The sequence below is a fragment of the Pygoscelis adeliae genome, unplaced genomic scaffold (assembly GCF_000699105.1).
Source record: "Pygoscelis adeliae isolate BGI_AS28 unplaced genomic scaffold, ASM69910v1 Scaffold45, whole genome shotgun sequence".
NCBI classification, from domain to species: domain Eukaryota; kingdom Metazoa; phylum Chordata; class Aves; order Sphenisciformes; family Spheniscidae; genus Pygoscelis; species Pygoscelis adeliae.
Window position 1 is genome coordinate 9465843 of NW_008825114.1, and position 26397 is coordinate 9492239.

At 39.9% G+C, this 26397-nt stretch overlaps 1 protein-coding gene across 1 annotated transcript in view; it reads left to right on the forward strand.

Moving 5' to 3' along the window:
- Positions 1–26397, forward strand: part of TRPM3 (transient receptor potential cation channel, subfamily M, member 3) — a 432332-nt gene that overhangs the window by 357538 nt on the left and 48397 nt on the right. The window contains exons 13-18 of the mRNA XM_009328179.1: positions 6862–6934; positions 15128–15228; positions 17040–17174; positions 19809–19859; positions 26112–26147; positions 26293–26393. Of these exons, the coding sequence (XP_009326454.1) occupies positions 6862–6934; positions 15128–15228; positions 17040–17174; positions 19809–19859; positions 26112–26147; positions 26293–26393 (497 nt within the window). The remainder of the gene's footprint in view (positions 1–6861; positions 6935–15127; positions 15229–17039; positions 17175–19808; positions 19860–26111; positions 26148–26292; positions 26394–26397) is intronic.

Below are 26397 nucleotides of genomic sequence, written 5' to 3' on the forward strand. Positions count from 1 at the left end.
AGCCTTACTTTCTGTCCTGCTGCCTTTTTTTATTTCTCCATCTCTTTGTGGTTTTGCTTGCTTTCTACCTGCCCTGCCTGAAAATTAGGTTTCTACCCTGCTGGACTGTAATGATTGCTGGCAAGTATCACAATGTGCTGCAATCATTCTGCTTGCAGAGAAGGTCTGTTTTGGCTCAGTGATCTCCTAGCGCATTTTCCTAGGAAGAATTAGGACACAGCTAGGTTTTTCTCCTGGAAGTTAATCCTGTTCACATTAAGACACTTCAGTAAAATCTGCAATGAGGTAGAGGGAAAACCTTTCCAGGTTGGTTTGTTGTTTTTTTTTTTTGGGGGGGTTGTCTTTTCCCACTTTTAAGGCCAAACCTCATGCATTTCACTCAGGCAGGTTTTATGGAGGCAAATGAGAGGTAGTCTTGTGACACAAGGGTTTGACTGGAAGGTCCCAACCACCTCCTCCTGAGAGGAGCCCAGCAGAGCTGGTGGTCCTTGCCCAGCTACCCCCAGAATTGGAGGTAGCTGCTATCTACTGTACTTCGCAAGTAGATCACTAGGGGCATATCAAAAGAAATCCAGACATTAGAGTTACATTTAGCAAGAATCTGGATGCTTATTAGCAATGTTTTTGCAGCTTGTTGTTGCAACCTTTATTGGTGACTCAGAGGCATTTTTGCTTGTCTATTTCAGGTGTGTTTTCATCTGCAGATTTAACTCTTTTTTCAGTGCAGTGCTATACAGTTTTGTATTTGTGAGGGATGTTAACGTCAGCTTCTATTATATTTGTAAAGAAGAGAATAAAAGTATATTAAAAAAAATCTTGCTGTTGGAAGTCACACTTGTCCACTGAGATGCCTCAGGCAATTACCCGAAAAACTCATTTCAAGCCAATAAGTAGTGTGAACACTGAGGAAAGAAAGGAGGAAATCGAAAAAAGACCAACCCCAAAATACCCAAAGTGGTGGCAGAGGAACAGAAAAAAACATTTTTTTAAAATAATTGAGCTTACCAACAACAGTTGAAACTACCAGCTACATGGAAGTAATAATGTGGCCCAAATCCCTGGGAGTAAAAAGAGTACTTGATTTTTGGATTTTTTTCTTCTTTTAACGTAAATTGTTTTTCAGCTCAAAAGAAACAGCTGAGTAGGGTAAATGGTAGTTTTTCTTTCTAATACGATTCCATTATGCTCAGAAAAATAGAAAACCATTTTATAGATACAGTTTGAATCAGATCAGCATAAAGAAAACTTCTCAGTTTAAACTAATCTTCCCTTTTTCACAGCAACGTAAAAGAATGGCTAGTGGTAGTCTGACTAATACTGCAACTCTTACCCCTTGTTTTGTTTTGGCAGGGTAAGCAAGTCTTAAGCATGTATTACTTTTTAGCCCCAACTTCTTGGGGTTTATTTTTTTATAATTAGGTATCCTGGATTTCATATACACACCTTACTAGGTTGTTTTTCCTTTCATTTTTTCACTAAAGTTGTACAGAGGCTAGGACTCAACAACAGGCTTAAACGGGACTACAGGAGGTCTTTTTAAAGGTGAATGGCTCTTGGGCACTGTATCTTCTTTTCATTTAGAGAAGAAAGGCTTTCTTTTTTTCTTTAGTAATGAGTTTTCAAGTGGGTTTGTAAGCCTTTAATTTACTGTTATTTTTGCATTTCAGTGGCAGATATTCATCCAGCGAGAGGTATCTGGGAATAGAGTTTACTGACCCAGATATTTTCCTTCAGCACAGCAGTTGTATATACACTAGTGCAGTAGCATCTGCAGGCCATTCTAACAGGGCTTTAGTCAATGTCCTATTTTAACAGCATCGATGTGTTGTTTCTCAGTTCTCTGCAGTGATTTACCCACCACAGTACCTGTAAATGGCAACTAGCAAGATGTCAGATACATTATTGTCTCTTGAAACTAGATGACTATATTGCAAAAAAAATTCTTACCTGTTAATTGGGGGAAAAGAAATCACCAGAAGAACAAGTCTCCAGCAAGACAGACAGATAGGTTTTCTGAGACCCAGAGATATTGAACAATTCTAAGTGTAAAGTCTCAATAAATACTTTAGGATGTGTCCCTATTTCCTCATGCCTCTGACTCCAAAAACTAAAGGATGCTGGAAAAACTACAAACTGTGTAAGTAAAGAAGTAAATCCACATTTTAGGAACAATTGCTGTCTCCTCATAACCGTACTCATAAAATGCAGAAACAAAATTCATGCTCTCTTTCTGGAAAGGTCAAGAGAGTCTTTAGGACAAGGCTCTAGGATCTCATCCAACAACAAATTGTATGTTTTTCTGCCTCTCTCTGTGTTTTACAAAGCTTGTTTATTTTCTCTTTTTATCCACATTTAAATATAACAGGAAAAAAAAGGGGGGGAGCATTTGGGGATGCGTTTCCAATAGAAATTGTGAGAAAAGGCAGGGGGAGTGCACAGCCCTCTTCATTAATGAATCATTCAAACACGACAGCAGTCTAACATAAAGCTGCACTGGATAAGCAATACAGGTCTGCTTGAGATGCTGAGGATTCCTCACAGGCTGCTAGTCTGGGACTCAAAACTTAGCAGCAGTATTCCTCCAGGCCCACTGCCTTGTCCCTGGATCACAAATAGTTACTGAAGGAGAACAAAAGCTGCAACTATGTGGTTTGCTAATGATCTGGCTTTGCCAGGTACAGTAGAGGTGATGATGATACAAATGGTGCATGCTGCAGCTTTAAGCCTCACCTTGCAAAATTCATTTTGCAGACCCATGAGTGCTAAAATGTCTTCCTTTAGCCATTTAAAAGCAAATGTCACTATACTCAAATACCTCTGACATCCAATAGTGAAAGCAACCCACACATCTGGCAAAGATACGAGGCAAACAACTTATACCTGAAGAATGCTGCAGATCAGGACTAAGATTTTATCAACAGAGATAAAGATTTTATCAACAGTGTGACAAAGTTGGATCCTCGTCTAATTACAGTGCAGTCCTATTTTAAATCCTCCACTTTGTGAATAAACAAAAACATTGATCAAACTTTAGGGCAATAGTGGAAAGAAGAAACAACCTATCCTCCCAAAACCACGGGAAACCGTGACAGGGCAAAGACCTGCCTATGAGGTCCAGACTGGTAAAAAGCTGTTTCACCAGGTTGGGAGCCAACAGTTCAAAGGATGAGTAGCTGTGAAAATTTTCTCAAAAAAAACTGCATGAGTACGAGTAGTAAGGTGCTGCAGGTTGTCCGAAATCATCTTCAGGACCTGTGACAGGAGAGTGTTGCAGGACAAGACTCAGAGATCACTCAGACAGATCTGATCTAGTAGTTAGTTTGTAGAGTTCTAATCAGTAAATTTAGGTATGTAAAATATTGAATAAGTACAGATGGATTGGCTGTCAATACTCCACTATTTACTACACTTAAAGTTAGTATGGGATACAAAGATTATCGCATAAGCTTACTATACGTATCTTAAATGTTACATGCATGCAAAAAATGCCACTTACCAACCCATCTATGTCTGGTGTCAGGTAAGGGATCTCTCAGCCTCGTGGGGCAACCTTGAGAGGCGTCCCTACTCAAGGGGAGATCACTGCCATACAGCCAGCTGCTATGGAGGGAGAGCTCAACAGGCCCTGATGGCTGAAGATATTTATAGTCAGGTTTTCTGCCGTGTTAATGCAGTTTCAGCCGCTTATCAGCCCAGTCTTTAGCCAAACCATTTTTTGGCGGTTTGGTGATGAGTTCTCACTGATAACCTCACACAATAGGATTAACTTTGATTAGGCCTACTTGTTAAGCATCTGCCTGGACCAAAGTTCAGGTAGTTCAAACAGGAGGAGTGCATCCGTCAGAGAGAAAGCAGCTGTGGGTAGTTACAGTTAACCTAAACCATAAGGAGAGGCTGAACATATCTGTTTACCTGAGCTGATACCTCACAGTATGAGCTGAGTATTTGAGCTACTAAACTTGCAGCATTTTGAAATGAAGTATCATGATATTTTGCCTTGGTTCTGTCTAAAATTCTTGTTCAGCCTTGGTCATGATCCCCAAAATTATTGTAATTCTGGTATGAGTCTGAGCACTCATTCCATGTCCGTCATTTTCCCCAATTATTTATCTTCCTTTTCTTTATTTTACTACTTGAATTATGCTAGACCTCTTAAAAATAATAATGAAGTTACAGTTACTGTGGAAAGACAGCCTTTTTATTGTAATGTAACTAAATTACATAGTTACATTTTATTCTTAATACAGCAGCAATTTGTTCTGTTGAAGTGAGTTTATTTTTCTGAGGTATGCAGGGAAGAGGGGTGAAAGAGAAGATGGAAATTTAGGATTATATGTGGTCCAATACATGCAAAGTGCTTCCCTTAGTTTTCCTGTGGTGATAAGCTGTTCAGTGCTTGCAATTTATATGATGCCTTTTAGTTAAGCTGGGAATTCACTGGGCATGTGTTTAGTTTGACATGTACTTTGTTCTTCCACTGAACTCCTGTTGTTCAGTATTTTCAGTCCCCGATGTGCAGACTGCTTCGCCTTTGGCCTTAGAGGAGGAGAAGAAGGGCATTTTGCCATGCAGTGGTGCCACCAAGAGCAGTGGCACAAACAAGACATTCCCAGCATTAGCTGATCTGCTTGCCAGGCTGTCACGCTTCCCTTCAGTGCTACGGAGATGCCTGTTGCTGCAAAAATTGTGTGGGAAATTGCAAAGCATTGTGAGCATGTCATGATCAGACTGTTACGTGGCAACACTGTATTCACCCACTTATTGTCAGCACCTGCCAGAGCTGCCCGTGAGAAGGGAGATGTTACTTTTTCCCACTGGGTAAGGGAGGAAGGCTTTCTCTTCCTTCTGCCTTCTGACCCGCCGGCCTGGCTGCTAACCTGTGTGGCACAGTTCATCATCTGTGGCATGGGAAGCACATCATGAGCATGTACAGTAGAGGGGCTGATCTCATCAGCTCACATTTTTATTGTGTTTTGAGATGAGACATACATAGAAATATGTATTTATACCCACATTGCCTGTGCTCTACAGGTCAGAGGAGCAGACTGCCTGCACTGCAGGGAAAGCTTCCTTGCCAGTCATTAAGGACATAAGAAAAACATTAGGAAAAATATTAGGAAAAACATCAGGAAACTTTTCTTTACCGAGAGGGTGGTGAAAACCTGGAACAGGTTTCCTAGGGAGGTGGTCAATGCCCCATGCTTGTCAGTGTTTAAGAGGCATTTGGACAACACCTTTAATAACATGCTTTAACTTTTGGTCAGCCCTGAAGTGGCCAGGCAGTTGGACTAGGTGATCATTGTAGGTCCCTTCCCACTGGAACTATTCTATTCTATTCTATTCTATTCTATTCTATTCTATTCTATTCTATTCTATTCAGTTGCGGTATGGGGATAGACATCAAGTGGTTTGCCAGAAACATCTGTAGATTCCAGGGGGAGAGAAACAATAGGTCGTTAAAGTATCATTTACAGTATTTATGCTTTGTCTCAGGAACACTTTGAAGGGTCAAACTTAATCTAATTTGAAAACAGTCTACTTTATCTGGGGAGGACACAACATAAATGCTTTATCGCATTAATTGTTTTCGGCATCATTTAAGCCAGTTGACTAATTGAGCTAAGCCAATTTCCTATTATTTCATCCAGTTTGCCTTTTCAGTTTCTAACATGCTGTACTACTCACTGTCACTGATGCCAAAGTCTCTTACTTCCCTTTGAAACCCCTAGAGCTGTAGGGTCAAGTGAAGGTAAAATAGGTGCTACAGGAGGGCTACACTGTATTTCTTGGGATACACTCTGCAGGGCTATTTCAGCCAGCAAACTGAAGCTTGTCACCAACACGTGGTCTTAGCCTTGACCCCTTTATATATCTCCTTCCACGTCACAGTACACTGTTCTTTGTGCCCTGATGTTTGCTGACCTCTACCCCAGATGCTGCTGCAGTTCAGTGGTGCTGTATGAGTAGGAGTCTAGGGAGGTGGGGACAACATATGCTGCTGAATATAAGTGGAAAATATGCTTACACAATTCCTAATTAAAGGTATCCATTAAAAAAAAAAAATTAAGGCAGTCTGTACTGACAAAAGGAAAAAGAAAACCAGATAACAGGTATTCAGATCAAAATGATGACATAGTTTTCATTAGTAAAGGAAAGGCACTAAGAAAAAGCTGCAGTTTCAGTTGCTTCACAAGAAGCAAAGGCCCAAGAGCAGCTATTGCCATGGCAACAAAAGGAGTGAGGGGATTTACACTTCTATATGTTTCAGTGCAGTCTTAACCAAGAGTGAAACTGGCTTGAAAGAACAGCCCCACTAAATTCATTCTTATTCTTTATGAATTCTGTATCTCACTTCACTGCCTTAAAGCTCATATCTTATGTGACTAAAAATGTTTCTGTTAGAAGTCTAATTCTTAGATTATTTCTCTAACTTTCTGCTATATAAAATCATGAGGTTGAATAGGTTGCTAATTTCAGTCAAAAGTATTTACTCAATGCCTTATGCCATAAATTAGGCCCACAACCTATAATACACCCAATTCCTCCTAGTAATGTATTGGGAATACTAAATCTAGTGTTACTCTAATACAAAAACATTCCTTCATCTCTAATTTCACCCTGTATCACTGAAGACTTTTCTTCCATATGTTCATTAATACAATTTCTATCTTTAGCAAAATTTATCTCACAAAAAATACTGTGTGTTAATCCTATCTAATAAGTTTCTCATAAAATATATAAAGTAAGATCATCCTGTAGCCATAAGGATGTTTTTAGATCCAAATGATGCTGCCCTGATTTAATTTCTTTTTTAAAAAATTACCCTGGTTTCAATAATGGTATTGTCTTTTAACATTTCAGATCACAGTATTTCGCATGGGATCAGAAGGACACCAGGATATTGATTTAGCTATCCTGACAGCATTACTAAAAGGTAATGGAGTTTCACTCCACAGTGAGTCTGTATCAGTACAAATGGATTAACTCTGGGTCTCCACTGTGTTGAAATCTGCATTTATTGACAATATATATGGTATTGAGATGGTAAATTTATACCGTGAAATTGAAGTATACTTTTTGCTCTAATTGCTTTATACAAACCCAGCTCTTTCTTTAATGCTTAAATAGCTACTGTTTTTCCTTTCTGAATTTTTATTCTCCACCCACAATCACTAATGCATCACAAGAAACATCAGTGGTGTTTCCACCACTGCTGTAACCACCCAGCAGTTACTTGAGAAGATTAATACTCACAAGAAGACAGCCAAAGAACTTCTCAGACTTAGATCGCCTTGGTGGCTAGTAGAACATCCAGAAGGAGGTTATCTCCCTTTAGATAAAACTGGCACTACTGTGAAAGTACAATGTTATCTGTAGTCATCCTAGGAAAGCCTGGGAACTGTGTGGGATTCCTTCCAGCCTCCACTGGTAGAGCTAAGAACTCAACTATTGGGGTGGTAGGGGTTTTAATCTTAAACTTCGCAGGTCACTAAATCTTTCTAAGCCATTATATGTTACACTTATGCTCTTAAAAGATTGTCTTACAGTAAATCTGCTGTTGCTACAGTTCATTATAAACCCTGGTCTTGCAGACACACCATTTACCTTATCTCCCTTCAAAATATGATATTATCAGGTAATTTAATATCTGCTTGTAAATACAGAAACAGGTGAGATTTTAAAGGCTCTGAAGCACATGTACTTACCTGATGAAGGATTAATCACCCAAGGGTTGAGAGGTTTTAGTCCTCCATTTATATGCTATTTCCCCAAATGGGTTTTTCACAACAAGGGTCACCTTGTTGCTGTCTGGACTGTTTTGTGTTATGTAGTACAGGTCATACTGATTTTAAAAACAGATAATAAGACATACCAAACAATTTTAAAGAGCAATCTGAGAAACATTAGAGTATGGACTTCCAAAGCTGACTAGGAAACGTTATGCTTCATGAGGCTCTTTAGCAGTTGTCATCATGGTATTGCCACCCCCCCACATACCTGAATAAAAGGGTACACACTGTCATGTGGCAGAGCTGAATTTGCATCATAACAAAAAATTTAATAGATTTACTGGGTATTCAAAAGGTAATGGGAATCACTCTTGCTTGTTCCAGGGACCAGTTTTCTTCTCAGTTTCTTCCTTGCAGGCTCACAAAAGCTGTATGAAGAGAAAAGAGAGAAGGCCTGAGTAACCTTCACCTGACCAAGCAAAATAGTATTTTACCTTTTACACAATTATTAATCCCATTTCAAAAATGTTACTTCAAACATTTAAAACAAAAGTCTGAACAGGAGGAGTAAAAAAGCACTGGCCACTTCAAAAGTATGATTGCAAGCCGATAGCTACCAGCCAAGGAAATGAACTGGAATTATTTTGCTCCAGTAGCTTTTGTTTCTTTAGGCTTCTGTACTATTGCTTTCTCCACTTCTTTTGCTCATTTCAATCAAGATACCAGTTGTTTGTCCTGCAGGTAACATGACTATTTTGCTGCTACCCTGAGGTAACAAGTTTTAGCCATCTGCATAATTAAATCTCAAGGCATTTTGGACATCTTCACACAGAAACAACATAAATCCAGGTGAAGAAAGGAAAAAGGAATTAATTCAAAGCAAGGAAGAAGAATTGCATCCACCACCAAATTCCTCTTTTCTATCCTTAGGAAATATTTTAATTGCAGATTTCATTTTTACCTTAAATATGACTGGATCCTTCATTATCCTCAGTGTAAAGTGTATTCTCTTCACATTTGTTCTTAAGACAGTCACTGAAACTATTGCTCTTGGTTTCTATTAGTAAGATACAGATTGTCTTAAAGTTATGATTCCACTTTTTCTAGGTATATTTTCAAGGTCTAAATCCCAACAAAGATCCCTGGAGTCTTTTATCACCTTGAAATCTGCCTCTTGGAAGCTGAAGAAAATAAATCACAGGCCTGGGAGGGATTTTTTTCCATTAGAAAAGTTATTTTGCCGTATTTACATGAGCAACTGTACTATGGTTGCACCCTGGGTATATGAGTAGTCCTCTCTGATCTGGTATATCCATTTTGTAAGTGCCTATTTGGTCCTGTTATCTCCTTAGTAAAATAAAATTACCTTCCCTCTTCATAACAGTAGTGCAAGACATCGCAGTGAACTTCTGTTAGCTCAGAAGGTGCCTGGATCTGCGTAAGTAATTTTGACATCTCCTTTCACGCTTGCCTGACAATCTTAATTTGGTAATCTGCTGATGGCAGCAGCACTTGTGTCTTCCTCAAGAACCAGAGGAACTAAAACTTACACCTCGTCTACCCTGCTCCTCAGCGCTTTCTGATTATGAAAGTCCTCAATGAAGATTAGATTTAGTAGATGATGCTTCTTAATCTGAGCTTTCTGATCACAGGGAATGAAAGTCCATATAACTTTTTAATCAATGTGTGCAAAGATGAGATCTCTTGTCTCAGGCAAGTCAGTTGCCCTTATTCATACCATGTCTTTGTACAAAGGTTCTGGCCCACCCTGAAAGAAATGCTGCCTTTCTGTAAATATACCCCATCAGGCTGATGGATAGTTGGGTTTTTCATCAAACAGAGAAATCTAAGGTAGCAGAGCTGAACCACTTGTCTATTGATTTACTAGTAAGCAGATTTGAAGACTGGGTCTGAATTATCTTGAAATTCGTGAGTTTAGATTCAGGAATTAATCTCTTGCCCCTCTTCAGCACTGTGTGAAAAGGCGGCAGAGACAAGCATGAAACCGGTGAGTGATTATTGGTTACTTTTGCTCGGTCTCACCGACGGGGATTTTGCGGTTCTTGCTAGCCGGTATTCAAGACACATACCGAGTATGATACAAAGTATCCTTTTCTGCTTGCTGTGTAAAATTTGCGATGAGCTAATCTCCTTTTAAACCCGCATCAGGCATGCTGCCAATGCAGGAACTCTCCTGGACGGGATATTCCACAAGCCCCAAACCCTGCACTGAATATGAGAGATTATTTCCTTGTTTGTTTTCGTGAGTCACTTGTTTAATCTTGTCAGCAGATCTATCTTTCTTGGAAGTGATCGCCAATAAACCAGGGAATGGCATCCAAACTGGTTATCAATTTACATTGCATGGATGTCACAACAGCATATGGCTTGTGAATTCCTTTTTTTTATTATTTCAAGAGACATGCAAATGTGGGAAGTAAGTTTCCAATTGCATGAATTTGTAGCAAGTAAATTTATTGATACAGTTTAACTGTTTGTGCTCTCTTAACTTGAACAGTTGGAACTCAAACAGTAACGGATTTTGTCCTTTTGCAGCTGCTAATTGAGCAGAAGGCATATGACAGGGAAGTTAGAGACAGCATATGGAGATGTTCTAAAATATAATTGTTTTGAAGAGGCATCGAAGATCCTAGTTCACGAAGCTGTTGCAATGTCTGGGGCGTACTAGCAGCACCAGCCACATTTCAGCTGGTGCTCCAGAAGCCTTCCCAGTGCAATTGTTAGCACTGGGAAAGAGGTGCTGTGTGGTATATACATATCATAATATTACTGCCATGTAACCCTCTGAGATAAGCCATGTTAGGCTAATGCAGATCTGATGTCTCTGCATACTTTCCAGCCTGTGAATAAGTCATGATTCATGCTCACTGAACAGCCATCATGTAGTATCAGATGGTCCTGGAAGACAGTGTGATGGTCTGCCAACCAGGAAATCACTGACGCAGAAGGATTTCAGACTTAGGCCAGATATCTGATTACTGCCATTATAGTTGTTGTTGCTATCAGCTTTGTTATTGTCAACTGATTTGCTAAATGCCAGGAAAATGCTTGTAGCAAATGCAGTGGAAACACAGCCTTTCCATCAAAGAGCTGCTGAAACAGAAGACAACATAAGACCTGCTGAGATGCAGAGCAGAAAGTTAATTTGGATCGCTGTTTTCCCTAATGTAATTCTTTTCTTTAAATGATGATTTAAAGAGGACACTGACATGCTTAGAAGCACTGTGGAAATGAGTCTCCAACAACCATTTCTGTCTAGATAGATCAGTTTTGTATCATTTCAGCTTTCCAGATTCCTGAGCGCTAAGTATCATAGACTACCCCAGGAGAATCCTTCAGAGGTTCACCTTGGTCACAGTAAACTTTAGCTAGTATATAAAAACCTGTAGTCTACCTCTTCAGTAATCTGCGATCCTGCAAGGGCACAACACTCATTGTCTGACGTGTACACTGGCTCACCTAGGATACAGAGTCAAGTTTATGGTCCCAGGCTTTATAATCAAGGACCATTGCATTTTTGGTCCAAGATATTGGATAGACCATCTGACCTTTTACCAGAAGAATCTATGCAAGATATCCAAGCACTCCTGGATGGCCACCTAAGAGCATAAAGTTAACACTTGCAGGAACTAACAGATCTGTCCCAGATCTCCTTCTTGTTCATTCAACTTCGCACTATCCTTGCATTGTCTATCTATATCCAGCAATATCTATACTGAAATAAAATACTGCCAAATCAATGCATTGCATCCTAAATTCAACTTTTCTACTAGGAGCAGATGAAGGGAAGAGTCCCGCTGCAGACATTAGTCATATTGTCTTAATGTTCTTTTGAGGAACATATCTTGTGCTCAGTTATATACTCAGTTATGCTCAGGATACTGAGTAAATTTTACATAGACATTAGTCATATCACCTAAAACACTATTTAAAGCAGTAAGTATACTACAGTAATGAAAATAATATAGCACAACTAAGCAGAGAATCTTTCCATGAGACAGCATGAAATAGAAATATAGGGAGAGGAAATGCTAATTTCTCACCACTGACAGTGTTAAGGGCCTAATAAGTAGTTCCAGTGTGATCCCTGTATTGAGTTGAGCACTCAATACAGGGTGCTCTGGTCACTGACGTGAGCAGTAAGTTATTAACTCTACCTTATTTTTTGATTTCCCAAATATCCTTCAGCTTTGATTTGAGTACATTGCAGTGATGCTCATGAGCAAGATGAGTCCTCAGACAGGTCACTTTTTGGATTCTTCTTACTGACTCAAATCCATGCTCTGTGGTGCCGAATGCAATCAAGGAAATGATTGAAAGGAGGCAGTGTCTTAAGAAAGCCTAACTCACATTTGTTCTAGGGAGTTTTTCTTATATTAGTAGAATTATATTTACTTCTTAATACTGGATAGAATTCCACCTGAAATAGCCTGAATACTTTCTTTTTCATTTGAGTCAAAAGTCATCAGTCCACCCTGGAATAAAATCAATTAAACGGTGTCTGCAGCCCATATGCTGCCCTGTACAAACTTTTATAGTTTTTATTTTCCTTCTCCTCTTATGTAAGACCAGTGTAATCCACATTCACCTGAAAACCACATAGAGAAGACAAGAAAGAGGAGAAGGGTGCACGGGCTTTCCAGCAACAAACCTCACTCTGGGAGCAGCCACCCCACCAGGTGTATCAGAGCCCCAGCATGCAGACCTGTATTGCCCAGTCTACACCCTAGCTGATGGACTGGTTTGGACCTGAAGTAGAAAAACCCCTTGAGAAACCATACATTTCCTTCAACTGCCAAATGTCTGCAGCGCTCTGCAAGACAATGAAATGAACCCTTATGCTAACAAGCACTGAGAAGAGCATCATCTCTAGGACTGCACATGCACCAACAGGAAAACTTGTCCACTGCTAGCAGCCTTAAACACCATGGAGGGAGGTGGGAAAGACAGAGGCTGGAGCATGGCTTGCTTTCCCCTCTGCTCAGTATTTAGAGAAATAAGCATGCTCAAAGAAAACAAATCTGATGAACTGCTGGGCTTGGGGACCTTTCTGGAGATGCAGCCCTCACCCCATGCAGTTGCTTTTTCATGTGATCAGATGTACCAGAAGGCCCTGTGTTCATCCAGCAGCCAGGGTCTTCCTAAAGCACGAAAAGGCCCAGGAATGCTAGGTCACTCAACACAAACAGGGAAACCCCTAGCTCCCTGCTAGGGGTCAGAAGGTGTTCACCTGGAGCCTCTATGATTTGGCTTGAGTTTTGGCTGAAGTGGGACCAGTGTAAGTAGCCCAATTCCCCAAGACTGTCTGATCCACTCCTGATCCAAAATGGTTTCTAAGCAGGCTGCACCTCCGGCTACCCAGACTGTAGGCTGCAGTCAGTTTAGGAAAATCAGGAGGTGGAGCTCCCCCATCACATGTGCAAGACGGTGCCAAGCTGCGGGATCGCCATCACTGCCCCTGGGTTTTGGAGTTCACCCTTGTGCGTCCTCTACTGCTCACCAGACAGCTTGCCTGAGCACCTGCTGAAGCTATCACTTCTTCTGCAGGCACACGGATGGAAAGGAGGAGATCTAATGACATTTTGAGAGGATCTGTTGTTTGCTTCAGAAAGGGGGAGAACATTATTTGCTCTCTGTACTTAATTTACACTATCATTCCCACTGCAGGTAGTTTTTTCTGGTTTTAAAAGTAAAACGGTAGAGACATTTTTGCCCTTGACGAAGATAAATGTTTTCTGCTCTTGAATGTTGCATGTTGCTTGTGTAAGAAGCTCAGAAAAGTTCAGATGTCGTTGGCATCCCCCATGAGGTCTCTTGTGAGAGCTTTTGTCTGTGTTTTAGTATAGAGCAATGAGAAGTTGTGTCTTACGCGAAGGGGTTCCTGTTACTTCTTAGTCACAGAAAGGTCTTTTATTGTTTTCACTGTTTCTTCTTCTTTTCTTCATTTCTTTCTATTGTTCTGCTCCTGCATCACCTACCTTTTTATCAGACCTCATTTCTGTAATAAAATGAAAGTGATCTGGATGATTTACAGTCCACCACCTCCCAAATAATTGCTGTATATATTGCCAAGTATTTGGCAAAGTTTCATGGCAGTGAACTAACTGCAAAGTTGAGAGTTATGAAATTAAACTGTAGGCTAAGCTTCCCGAAGGTCTGCTGAACTGATGTTTTACAGAGAATTTCAGCGGCCAGCATGTTACGCTTTATGTTTTCTGTGCCTTCAATTTCAGAGTCCACTTTCAGCTGGAACAGTGCATGATTATGAATAGTATTGAAATGGGGACAGAAATGCTTTGAAGTAATGAAAAACTCTTGTTTGTCCTCACTCCATGATATCAGTATAAGAATTAATAATGACAAGGAAACAGTGGAGGTATGAGGCCTTTAAAAAATGATCCTTTATACAATCACCTAATCATTGCAAGCAGCTATGTAGTTAAAAGTTGAAGGGCCTTTTATTTATTTGGTTGATCAGTTCATTCAGGCCAGTTCTCCCTGTGACACTGAAGCACAAATACTGTTTTATTATTACAAATCAACTAATAACCATGAAATCCTTAGTGAAGTATTAAAAAAGCACAGCAGGGCACGAATGTCCCACAGCGTCCATTAAAACTACAGGGAAATACACACCCTCCCTTCCAAAAAACAAACAGCTCCAAACCCATCTTATCATCTGCATAGTTTCTCATTTAATTTGGATATATTATACCTTGACACCAGCTTTATAGCATGCTTTCTTACACAAATATTGCATGTGTGAAGGGTAATTTGTCCCACTAAGGCCCCTCAGTACAAATAGATAGAGGAGAAATTCCTACGCTTGTACAGGATCCCCAGCTTATCAGGTGGGAATGCATAAAAGATGTGCATAAAATGCACGACTATTGAAATTGGTGTGGTCTGTCTGACTTGAACCTGTTTGTAATTGCTAGATGTATGTCTGTGTATATGTGCGCGCTTGTGTGCATACGTGTGTGTGTGCGTATTCCTGCAGCTGGATCAGTATCCCTCCTGGCTTCTGCTCTTGCTTCCTGTCTGAGAGGAAGGAAACCAGTTCACTCCACCACAAGTTGCATCTGCTGATATTGCATGTACCTACTGTATTTTTCAAGGGGGATGTGAGGAAATAATTAATGTTTATGAGACAATCTGAGAGCCATAGATTCAGATTTGAGAACCAGTACTTTATTACAGGAACAATGGAAGGTTTGGTTTTGTTTTAATATGAGATCCGTTGCAGAAATGACATGGACATCTGTGAGACTTTTGATAAAGAGGAATTACCATGGTGGTCTGTTGACTGAGTCTAAAGTATGTCTTGTTTCTTCTTTCTCCTCCTCTCCTCCCTGCACCCCTGTCTGTATACACAGGAGCCAACGCATCTGCTCCCGACCAGCTGAGCCTAGCATTAGCCTGGAACAGAGTAGACATCGCCCGCAGTCAAATCTTTATTTACGGGCAACAGTGGCCGGTACAGTATATATGCTGCATCTTCTACTGAAAACACTTTAAACCCTACACAACATTAAATCCATTCTGTTCGCAGCGGTGGTTTTAGCACAGTTTAAAATATACTGAGTCATGCTCCCAGCCAAACACAAAGTTCCCATTCACAGCTACTGAAGGCAGGCACGGTTACAAAGACGTTAATATGTCTGCTTGTTCAAGGAAATGGTGACATCTAGTGATGCCTTAACACTTAAAGACCACACCTTTAAAGAAACGGGAAGCAACACATTTATACTATCAAGCAATGATTCTGCAAGCTGAGAAAAACAAGTATCTGTTTACAGCCATATTACATTGTTAAGGTATAAATTAAAGGAAAGGCAAAACTTCTTTTTGCTTTTCAAGCAATATGCTTTTATATACAAATACTGAATTTGATGATGGTTGGACGTCAAAAATAGGCTGCACAAATGTTGGAGGTCATGAAGTGGACCATGAGAGCTGATCAGTAATGTTACCACAGAAGTGCTGTGGCTCCAAACCTGAGCTGGTGTTAATTTCGTGCCCAGTGCTGCTCTGCATCAATCTGCCTGCTTCACATCTGCCCCATCTTATGCTCCATCTGCCAGCTGTGGGGACAGGCTCCCTGACTAACACTGTTCCCCTGGGGGACACCATGGGCAGAGCTTCTCTGCAGGAGTGGGAGGGCTGTAAACAGAGTGGTTATTGAACACTCTGTGGGGCAAAGGAGGAGTAGTCAACTCCCAACTTGTGCTGCAGTGTTTACAGTGGTAGAAGTCACCCAGAAAAAAAACAGAACTCTGTCTCTACCTGTAACTCCTTAAAGCCCACCATATCTTCATTCAGAAGGTTTAATTGGATCACAATATTCATTACTGTGACACTTGTTTTGTCACCGTCATGAAAATTTCATATGCTATCATTACATGGGCATTTACAACTCCCCATGGAAAAATTATAACAAAAGGAAAAGCTTCTGTTTAAATATCCTTTTTAAATGTAGTTTCTGGAGCTTGCTGCCCCTTAAAGCTAGTTTCAAAAATCCTTGCCTTTTCAGTTATGGAGTGAACAGGACTATTTATCTTGTCTTCAATATTGGCCATAAGTATGCATCAAAACATAGGAGGGATTTTAATGGTACTAAACTGTCCTTATTGTTATCGCTCCATCACCACATCATAGCAAAAATTTGCATAAATGCTGCAAGCTGCAATCATTTTGCAAGGTAAATAAAAGCTGGAAGTATGAGATAATTTCTCATCCTTCTAACTCCCCCCAGCCTGCAGAGATAGAAAAGGAGAGGTTTTCGTAAGAAGATCTCTTGCATTTGACACTTCAAAGAAATGCTAACTGTGAAGTTATTTCTACTTCCTGGGTGTCCAAGTTTCCCTGAGTTTCCACACCATGAGCACAGGAAAAAGCTAGTAAAGACAGAATTAAAGTGAGTGTGTATGCACATGACAAATATACCCAATATAAATAAAATGTTTGTCAGGAAAGTGAGGAATAAAGTTAATAATGAGATGGTGAATAGTGTGGAAGTGGGGTCACCAGTTTCCTGGGTTCCAGTTCCTTGGTCCTAATCTGGATTTCCTAGAGTATGTTAATCTTAACACTCTGACATTCATTTTTGAAATGCTGCCCTGAGTCAGAGAAACCAATATAGACTAAAACTGTGATTATCCCATTTAAGTTTAGCAGAGCAACCCTCAGAATTTTGTCAGGACTCTCTGCTTGTGCCAGGGTGACTGGACCAGCCAGATACAGCCTGTGATGCCCAGGAATGGCCTGAATTAATCGCTTGCTTTGCAGGTGGGCTCCCTTGAGCAAGCAATGCTGGATGCACTGGTGTTGGACAGAGTGGATTTTGTGAAATTACTCATAGAAAATGGAGTAAGCATGCATCGTTTTCTCACCATCTCCCGGCTAGAGGAATTGTACAACACGGTAGGGCCAACCTAAGGCAAATTTTCTATCTCTATATTCATTGTTCTAGCTCCCACTCACATTACAACAACATGATGGTGCACAAGGCAGCCAACACCTGCTGTGGAAATTTTCCATGTTAGAAGTCCACACTGTCTCTTTAGCTTTGTCTCATATAATGGAACACACTGTGTCTTGCCCACCTAATCTGCTGTACAGATTTTGTAAGACATGGATTAAGCCTCCCACAGTACCAGCTGACTTCTGGTCATTATAATTCCAATATGATAGACCTGAGATTTAGGCTGATGGCACTGACTGACAGACAGTAACTGGAAAGTTAGGACCTGTAGGATGGTGATACATGACTCTTGACAGTATAAGCTCTTACAGTTTCAGAAAAATCTTGCAACTGTTAATCAAATGCAGCCACTAGAACACAAATCGAAGCAAAATTCTTGGGATAATTTTCTGAATTTAAAGGTGAAATCTGATGATTTCAGGAGGTCTATTACAGTGAAGGACTTCCCCACATCCTCACCAAATGTTCCAAAAATGATAGTTTTTACTTTTAAAAGCCTGTTTGCAAGTTTTATATCTTTGCCCTTAAAATGAACATAAAACTGCACAGGTTCATATTGCTTCTGAGTTCTTAACTGCAAAACACATTCCAACATTCACATCATTATTGCCTACTGAGAGAAACCAGTAAGTTCAAATTGCTTAAGTGGTATGGAAAAAATCTTAAAGCATTGTCTAGTTCTTAGGATTGCTAGTTCTGTCTGTTGGAGAGAGGTCATGGTATAGTGCAGAGCCCTTTTCAAAAAGTTTTTTTCTGCCAATACTTTTCAAAGCCCTGCCATCATAAGCTGCCACACTGGGCTGTTATCCAGAGGTTTTTCACACTGATGGTGACCAGAAGTCAGTCTTTCAAAAATATCAAATATGAAAATAATTCATTAAATTTGTGCAAAATATAGAGGAACAGGTATCTGTGCCCCCCTTGAGACAGTTTCCCATCCGACCTTTGATCGGCTTAAACTTTGTGTAACAACTAGCATCTATGTATTAAGAACAGAAAACCTATGAGATTTCTTGCTACAGAGATAAGCATTGTAGTTCTTGTACCAAAGCCAGTTTTTACAGGGAGAAAGTTTGAGGAAAGTATTCAGTTCTACAGCTAAAACAAGGTCTTTTTGAACAAATGTATTGTGAGCTATAGATATCATCATAAATTATTCATGCAAGAGTTCCAAAAGACCCAGGTTGTGAAATGCCTAAACTACCAATTATGTTATATGACCTAATGCATCCATAATAGCCTTAGCACCCAAAAAATTACAAGACCAGTTAAAAAATACCAAATTTCAGCATGAGCCCTGAGAGTGACCTGGGAAGCTACAAACCAGTGAATCTGACTTCTGCCATGGCAAATTTGTAAAAATACATTAAAGAATAGAATTAATAGACAAGTGGATCAATTTTATGTCAAGAAAGAGTTTACCCAGCTTCTGTAGAAAAATGTTAAGCCTTACCATTTCTGAAGTCAACATGCAGAAGAATAAGGACGTTGCACTTGGTCCACCTGTTTTTGCAAAACCTGTTTGACAATATTTGAAAACCTCAAAGGTTATTAAAGAAATTTAGCTGTCATGGCATAAGAAGGTAAGGGGCACTTGTGGTTTAAAAACTACTTGAAGGATAGAAAACAGAAAGTAGGAATACATGGTCTGTTCTCACCACCAAAGGACACTATGACCAGGGTCATCCAAGACCCTGTCCTGGGACCACTGTTTAGAGGTGATCTGAAAAATAGTAACTAGTGAAGGGACGGTGCTTGCAGGTGATTTAGCATCACTCAGCGTAGGCAAATCTGAAGCAGCATATGAAGAATCACAGGAAAGTCTCATCATGCTTAGTGATCGGGTCACATAAAATTAAGTGTTTGCAAGTGCAGAGCAGTGTATATATGGAAACACTCACTCTGCACACATGCAGTGGTCTCATCTATCAGCAGTTACAGCCAGGGAGACCTCCCATAAAAGTCTCTTAAATATCAGCAACAGTCAAAAACACAACAGCAAAGAAAGTACTTCTCCACATAACATGTAATTGAAATTGTGGGAGTCTGCTGCAGAATGTTTTGCATGTCAGGTGGAGTCAAAAGAAGATTGGACAAATTCACAGACTGTGCATGCTGTTAGTGGCTTTCAGTCAAGACAGCCTAGATGCAATGTCAGGCTCAGGGGCTCTCTGAGCCACCAGCGGTTGAAGTGGAGATCCTGAGTGCAGGAAGGCTGACACTTAAGCAGCTGTTTTTCCTTCCACTCTCTCCCAGAGACTGTGCACGTTGTGCTGGGCTCCTGCTTTCCCTAAGCCAGGAGCCTAATCTGATATATAGGACTTTCATTTTCATCCAGTATGGCAGTTCTTGTGGTTTTCTTACTGAAGGGTTTTGCACAAAAGAGAATTCAGGTGAAATAATGCTCTTGTAATTGATTTTATTTTTTTAAATTGACAACGCTGTACACTTGAAGTGCTCTCAGTTGCCTGATTTTTAAACTACTAAGGCGAGAAACCCATTTCAGCATTTACACCTTGCAGGTCTTTGGACAATGCAAAACTATTTTATTCTTCTTTATTTGTCCTTTGCAGAGACATGGACCATCCAACACTCTGTATCATCTAGTCAGGGACGTCAAAAAGGTAAGAGTCAAATAGACGGTAGGTTGGAGATAATGCTGTGATTGCTTTTTGTAGCTAGACACAATCTGTTTTGCATGAGCTTTCAGTCAGAGCCTTCTCCTTCCCCTGCCATTACAGAATGTCCTTTTTGTATGTACTGAATACGAACTTTTTGCATACAAAGGACAATTAGCAAGTTATTTGGCTTGCTTTCTCTGTGGTTTTAAATGCTTGGGTAATAGTGCTTCTGCTAGCATAATTGTAGGCTCTTACATACCGTGTGGGTTTATGCTGTTATATGTATTTTTCCATACCTGCAACTATTGTCAAAGCTAATTTCCATGTTGTTAGTTTACTTCCGAGCTTGTAAAATAGCCCTTATCCTTGTGCTGGATCCTAGTTTGTTAGAAACAGTTCCTCGTTCTGTGTTGTGTGGTATATTGTAGCCATCTTCCTCAGCAGAAATATACAAAAAGAAGTAGTGCAACTTTCCCCTGACCCCTTATCAAGTTAATTTCAAGCATCTTGAATTATAAAGAGCCATTAGGAGGGCAGGACAGAAACACAGAAAAGTATAGTGACAGGAAGGAGATACCAAACACCTTCAGCAATGTGTTCAGGATTAAAAGTGTTACAGCAGCAGCAATGAATGAAAATCCCTTATACTCTAAATATATGGATCAAGTAAGGAGATTGAGCCTGCAACTGACCTCATCAACTTGAATATTCCCCCAAAGCATGCGCAGATTACAACTTTGTACATTACGTAAGTCGGACCTCAAGGGTAGCATACTTGAGAAAGGAGATTTCCGTACATGGGACTAGATAGAAGATTGAAAAAGGAATGGAGATTTTTTGTAAGAGCACAGGTTTTGGTGGTTTATTCTGTCACTGACAGCTGAGCAGAGCCAAAGGCAACTAGGGGAGGGGAGTGGCAATGCTTCATATATCATCTTTCTGTTAAATAATGCTACAGAATAATCAGTAGTTATGTTTAGGGCAGTTCTGGTGGCTTTCTTTGGTTAGTGTGTTATATGGCATCTTCATTGTTCAATTATATATAGTATATTAAGTGACCACTGGAAAGTGTGAAATGCCTGCAGAAGAAACTAAACTGTTCTTATGCACAAATCCCCTTGGATGGAGCAGAGTAAAGCTAGAACACATTTAGACTGGCTACTTCTCTTGAAGCCCAAGTTACTATATTTTTTTACTAAATATGCAGTTATTTATGTGCCTATAAGAGCTTGAAACAAGCATAATCTGTCTTCTTACTATAAAATATAATCCTTTCCAAACTCCTTCTCTCCCCCAGCATCTCCTTTCCAAGTCCTCCTTTGAAGGCGTAGCAATTTGTATGTTGAGTGACTAAACAATATCAATAACTTTTTCTGAGTCCCTAACAAAAGATGTATTTTTAAAGAAGCTCTTGAAAAAAAGGCATCAAAATAGGCAAAGACAATCAGTACTCATAAGTATATATTGATAGACATTGCCATTAAATAAGCTTACACTATATTTAATGACATTATTTTTTCCGTGTTGATTGCTAGATTTTAGGCGATGGTAATTTTTCCATAAATTCATCTTTCTTTCCCCTATCCATATCTAAAGTCTCCAGTAATTCCCACTACATGAAGTCAGTGTGTACTCGTATTAGAATATAGTTAAGGGCTTTAAAAACAAACAGCCTGATGAAGCCCTCTGGTACCTTCATCAGAAAACTGCACCTCTGGGGCTGTATTTCTCATTTTGTCAGTGATGAGGAACAACTGTGGTTCACTTGGAGAAAAGTGACACCTTGCCATAGCCCTGCCATCTGAGCAGATCCTTTACCGGTCAACCAAGCTGTAAATCAGTCAGCAGATCTGACAACAGTTTAAATGAAAACACCTCCTTGGAAGTAACTTCTTAATGGACATCACTATTTGACAGTTAAGTGGCCACCGTGCAGGAAAACCAGACCACACTGCTGATGTTAGTTTTTTGAGTTTATATATGTTTTGATGCCAGACACCTAACCGCTCAGATTTAATTACAGTACCACAAAATATAAGTACAAAAAATGTAGTATGTCACTTGAGACAACACTTAAGGGATATGCATACCCTGTGCTTTTTATGCATACATCCCAATTTTAAAACCTGCACTATTTAAAAGGGTGTATGCTATAGAAAGTTATTTACATCTGCATCATTGTGAATTCTCAAATAGAAAATGGATGCTTACAAATCATAGAAGCATTATTTAATTTACTACTGTTGAATTACACAGCTGTATAAATCACTAGGAGGGGTGTTTTTGTTTGAAAGACCACCCTGCCTGCTTAATAAAGCAAAGAATTCAAGCAACAGAAGTCACATTACCACATCCTGTTTGTGGCAGCTTACAGATACACATGTGCGCATGCACACACACATGCACAAACATATAAGGCAAAAATGTATTTTCTCTTTGGATTTCCAAATATCGCTGTGAAGACTGTTAGCCTGGGCAGCACATTGTAAAGGCCTGGAGACACAGTCTTAAAGAATTTACAATAATCAGAGCATGCTTAAATTCTGCATATATTAACAAGACAAAGTACTTCTTAATGACTCTGCTTTAGAGACAACTGTGCTCATCTCTCTTTTCGATCCTCTCAATTCCATAACTACATACAGGGACAAATCTGCCTGCATCATTTGCGTCATGGTCTTTTTGACATCTCCTGTCAAGGGTACAGAAATTAACATACAGGGTTGACTCCCTTCCCTAGACCGTACAAACCAATGCATACAGACTAAGCAGGAAGAAACAGTGGCCGTGCTTGACATCCTGTCTGTAAGTGGGGGTTGCCCTCTACAGGTTGTTTTTAAAAAATCCTTCCCTAGCTCAACTAGCTAATGAAGATCAGTAGAAATTAACAGATTAATTTTTTCTTTAATCCAAAATTGTATATAAACAATACATCTTAATCCCACTCTGCGGTGAAATAATTTTTCTTGGTAATTTTAAGCTTGGTACCTGCTGAATATAAAAATTCACTTATAGTGAATTTAAAGTGAAAAAATACTATAATTGATTTGTTACAGTTTAAAGTTGAAGTTTCTTCAGGAAAAGAATAATGCATTAGCACTGAAGGGTTTGTCCCAACATTGAAAGGCTAGTCGATTATTAACTGGGGTACCTATCATACCCCAAAATCAAACCTTCTCCTCTGTCAGTCCTGACCACCTTGGCTGTACTAGAATTAGCCTATCCAAATTTTTGCTGTTCTTGGAGGGGTTCTGGCCCACTTGCACCACTGTGCTTCATTGACAAGCAGACTCGCCGCTGCCAGGTTGGTTCAAGGTGTCTGCTGATACGGCAAATGCTTTGGCACATTCATAACTCCTCTCAGAAGGATGGTCCAATTGGCTTTACTAGGGCTGCTCACTTTGGAAAAGTAATTGTGTGTTAGCACAGAGCCATACATATGTGTATGTCTATAAAATGTGTATTTCTGCTGTGAATTTGTGAGTTTTCTTTAGTGAAGTGTTTAAATATTATCTGGGAGGTTTAGATGCATCTTTTATTAAAGTCAGTCTATTGGAAAATTTTTATCTAAATCCCTTTATGAAATTTTAGAAATCAGAAGAACTGTATCAGGAAACTCATGCTTTCTAACACATGCTGCACCCTGGTGCCTGTTGTGCTTTCTTAATTGCTCAAATATTTTTTGCCACTTAATTCAGTTTTAGTGTCTTACATTAAGACAGCAGGAGTCTGTTGAAGAACTACAACTCTGTCTTGGAGCTACAACTCCCACTTCTGCCAGTGTCTTCATTCTTGTTCTAGTAAAACTGTCATTGCTTCAAGAATTCTGGAGAGAGAAGAACATTTTGGGGAAAAAACAAACAAACAAACAAAACAAAAAAAATCCTAGCAGGATTTAATTTTTAGACTTACTTTTTTTTCTTTAAACAGTTCAGAATAAAAATGACTGGGTTCAAATAAGCTAAGCTAATATGAATTCCTGAAAGCCATAGTGATTCCCCTGACCATCAGATTAGCCAAGAGTAGGAAGAGTGCAAAAGGATATGCTAAGGGACATTACTGAAAGATAGTTGGCAGCTCACCTTTTGCCACTAAATTTGTTTGCTCTTCTGTCCCTTTGAATCCCAGCCCATTGCTAAGCATGGTACACCACAGCACTACCTTCCTCTCTCCTTCCTCAACCTTTCAGTGTGCTGTTTGTACCATGGTGAGTAGGGAGGGAAATAAGCGTTGCTCTTCCTGGCTGAAGTAAAAGAGAAAGGAGGATCTTGGATCCATTTCATCTTTTCTGCAGAACCAGTTGCCATCTGCTCTCAATTAGTGTTTCTCTGCTCTGAATCTAATAAGCACATCTGCAGAAAAGCCAGGCAGATATCTGCAGACATGCAGATATTTCTAGCAAGACATGGCAGTCATAAAATTGCTCCGTGCAAATTACTCATCTTCTTTTGATGACCACATAAAAAGAGCTACAGGCTAACTGTAAGCTGTGCTGTATATCATTATAGAGAATGTGATTATTTTATTACAGTGCACTGAAAAAGTTTGAGGCTAGCAATTACAGTTTCCTGTTATTTCTGCAATGTTGACTATACAAGTTAATTTTTTACTAATTTTCTCTTTTTCCAAGGCTACTGCTCACAGTTCACAGAAGGATAATTTACCTTTCTTTCCACCTTTAATTTGTAGTCACGTCTTGCACAAAGACATACAGGACAGACAGGATTCTGTAAATCTGCAGGGCTCTTAATGAGATCTCTAGATCTGGGTGACCTATTCACAGTTTGCTGAACCATGCCTTTTTTTCTGGTAGGGAACTGCTTGCTGAACCATAAACTCTCATGCGAACAATTCGGAGGCAGTGATTTAGAGAAGGAGGCAAAGTTTCATTTGGGGGCATTCCCTTCCCATTAGCCCTTTCCTCCTGTAAATGGATCAGAGTCTTCCTTGTGGAATTCCCAGGAGGGGAACAGAAGAGCAGATGTGCCCACGCTGGGGTTTTGTTCTTCCATTGCCAGAGAACCCCAAGAGTGCTTCACCGGCACATCTGTGAGACCAACCCACTCTGAAATTGTTCTGGCCTGCTAGGTGTCGCATTAGGCTTACTGCTACTGGAGAATAGAAATGCCCGGTTAACTCAAAGGCAGACTCAGATTCATATGCAGTAAGAGACAATCTACTACTGAGATCTTCATAGCTTTGCAAGCCATAAGCATTGGAGAACTCATAACCTTAGTGTTGCCATTTTCAGTCTTGACAGTGAAGAGAAGGAAGATATGTGCAAGGGAGTTCACAAAGTGAGAGCAATAAGATGTGGACATATTTATCATTCTTTTTCCCTTCAAAATAAAAGATGCATGCTGAAGACGTATATATATGTTATATTTAACAGAGGATAAGAAAGGAAAAGAAGCGGAAGAGCAAATATGTAGATGCCTTTTCCAGGATCCTGCTAATGACCCTTGCCACAAGCACAGTTCACCTCTTGGGAGACAATCTCGCTGGCACTGCTGGAAATTAGGTAGCAAGATTACTGTGCTTAGAGAGGCTTTCAGTAAAATATGTTGGGAGTTCAAGGAGGGACCATCTAGGAAAATTGCTAGGCCTGTAGTTTTCTTCTTGAACAAAACCCCAAAGAATTAACCACAGATATTTTGTTCATTACAACTTTCATACTTACTTTCATAAATACAGATGCTTTCCTCATACTAGGTGTGGAATTTAAGAAAAGAAGATATGTGTTTATTTGTACATAACCCCAAGAACAAATGCTAACAGACTCTCCTTGCCTCTAGCAACTAGCAATAACTCATGCACTGTGTAAGTCCTCTAGAGTAGATGACATAGCTCTTTCCCCCCTGCGCTTCCTTTCCTGGAACATAGGAAGGAAACACTGCAGAATGGGAAGATCACGTGCAGGAGCTGGTTCCATGTGAACAAATGATATCGCATGATGTCACTTCACCATGCCTTGGCAGTGCAGACGAGGCAGTCCAAAGAGATGCCAGCAGAGACATGAGATGCCAGGACAAGAGTTGTGGGGGACAGATGGTGCAGAAAAGGTGCTATCTTGCAGGACTAGAGTCCAGCAACTGTGCCTGAACTTTCAAGTGTGCTGATCCTCATGCTTTTTGTTCTGCAGTCATGTTCCTTGTTTCCCCAGCTGAAGAATATGAGTACTGTGTACAGATGTTATCTTCTGTTACTTCCAACAAGTCCTTCACCTTCTTATTTAACTTATGTCTTCTTTCCAAGCGAGAATATCCAGGTTTCGGTTGGATCTATTTTAAGGTGAATTAATTAACCAGCATAATAATACATTACTGTTTTCTAACTGTTTAATTTGTTTTATTCTAACATCATTATAAAGTATATTTAACAACGCCAGTAATAAGCATTTCTTCCTCCCCCACCATCCTTCTTATTTTCATTGCAGGGAAACTTACCTCCTGATTATCGGATAAGTCTGATTGATATTGGTTTGGTGATAGAGTACCTGATGGGAGGAGCATATCGCTGCAATTACACCCGAAAGCGGTTC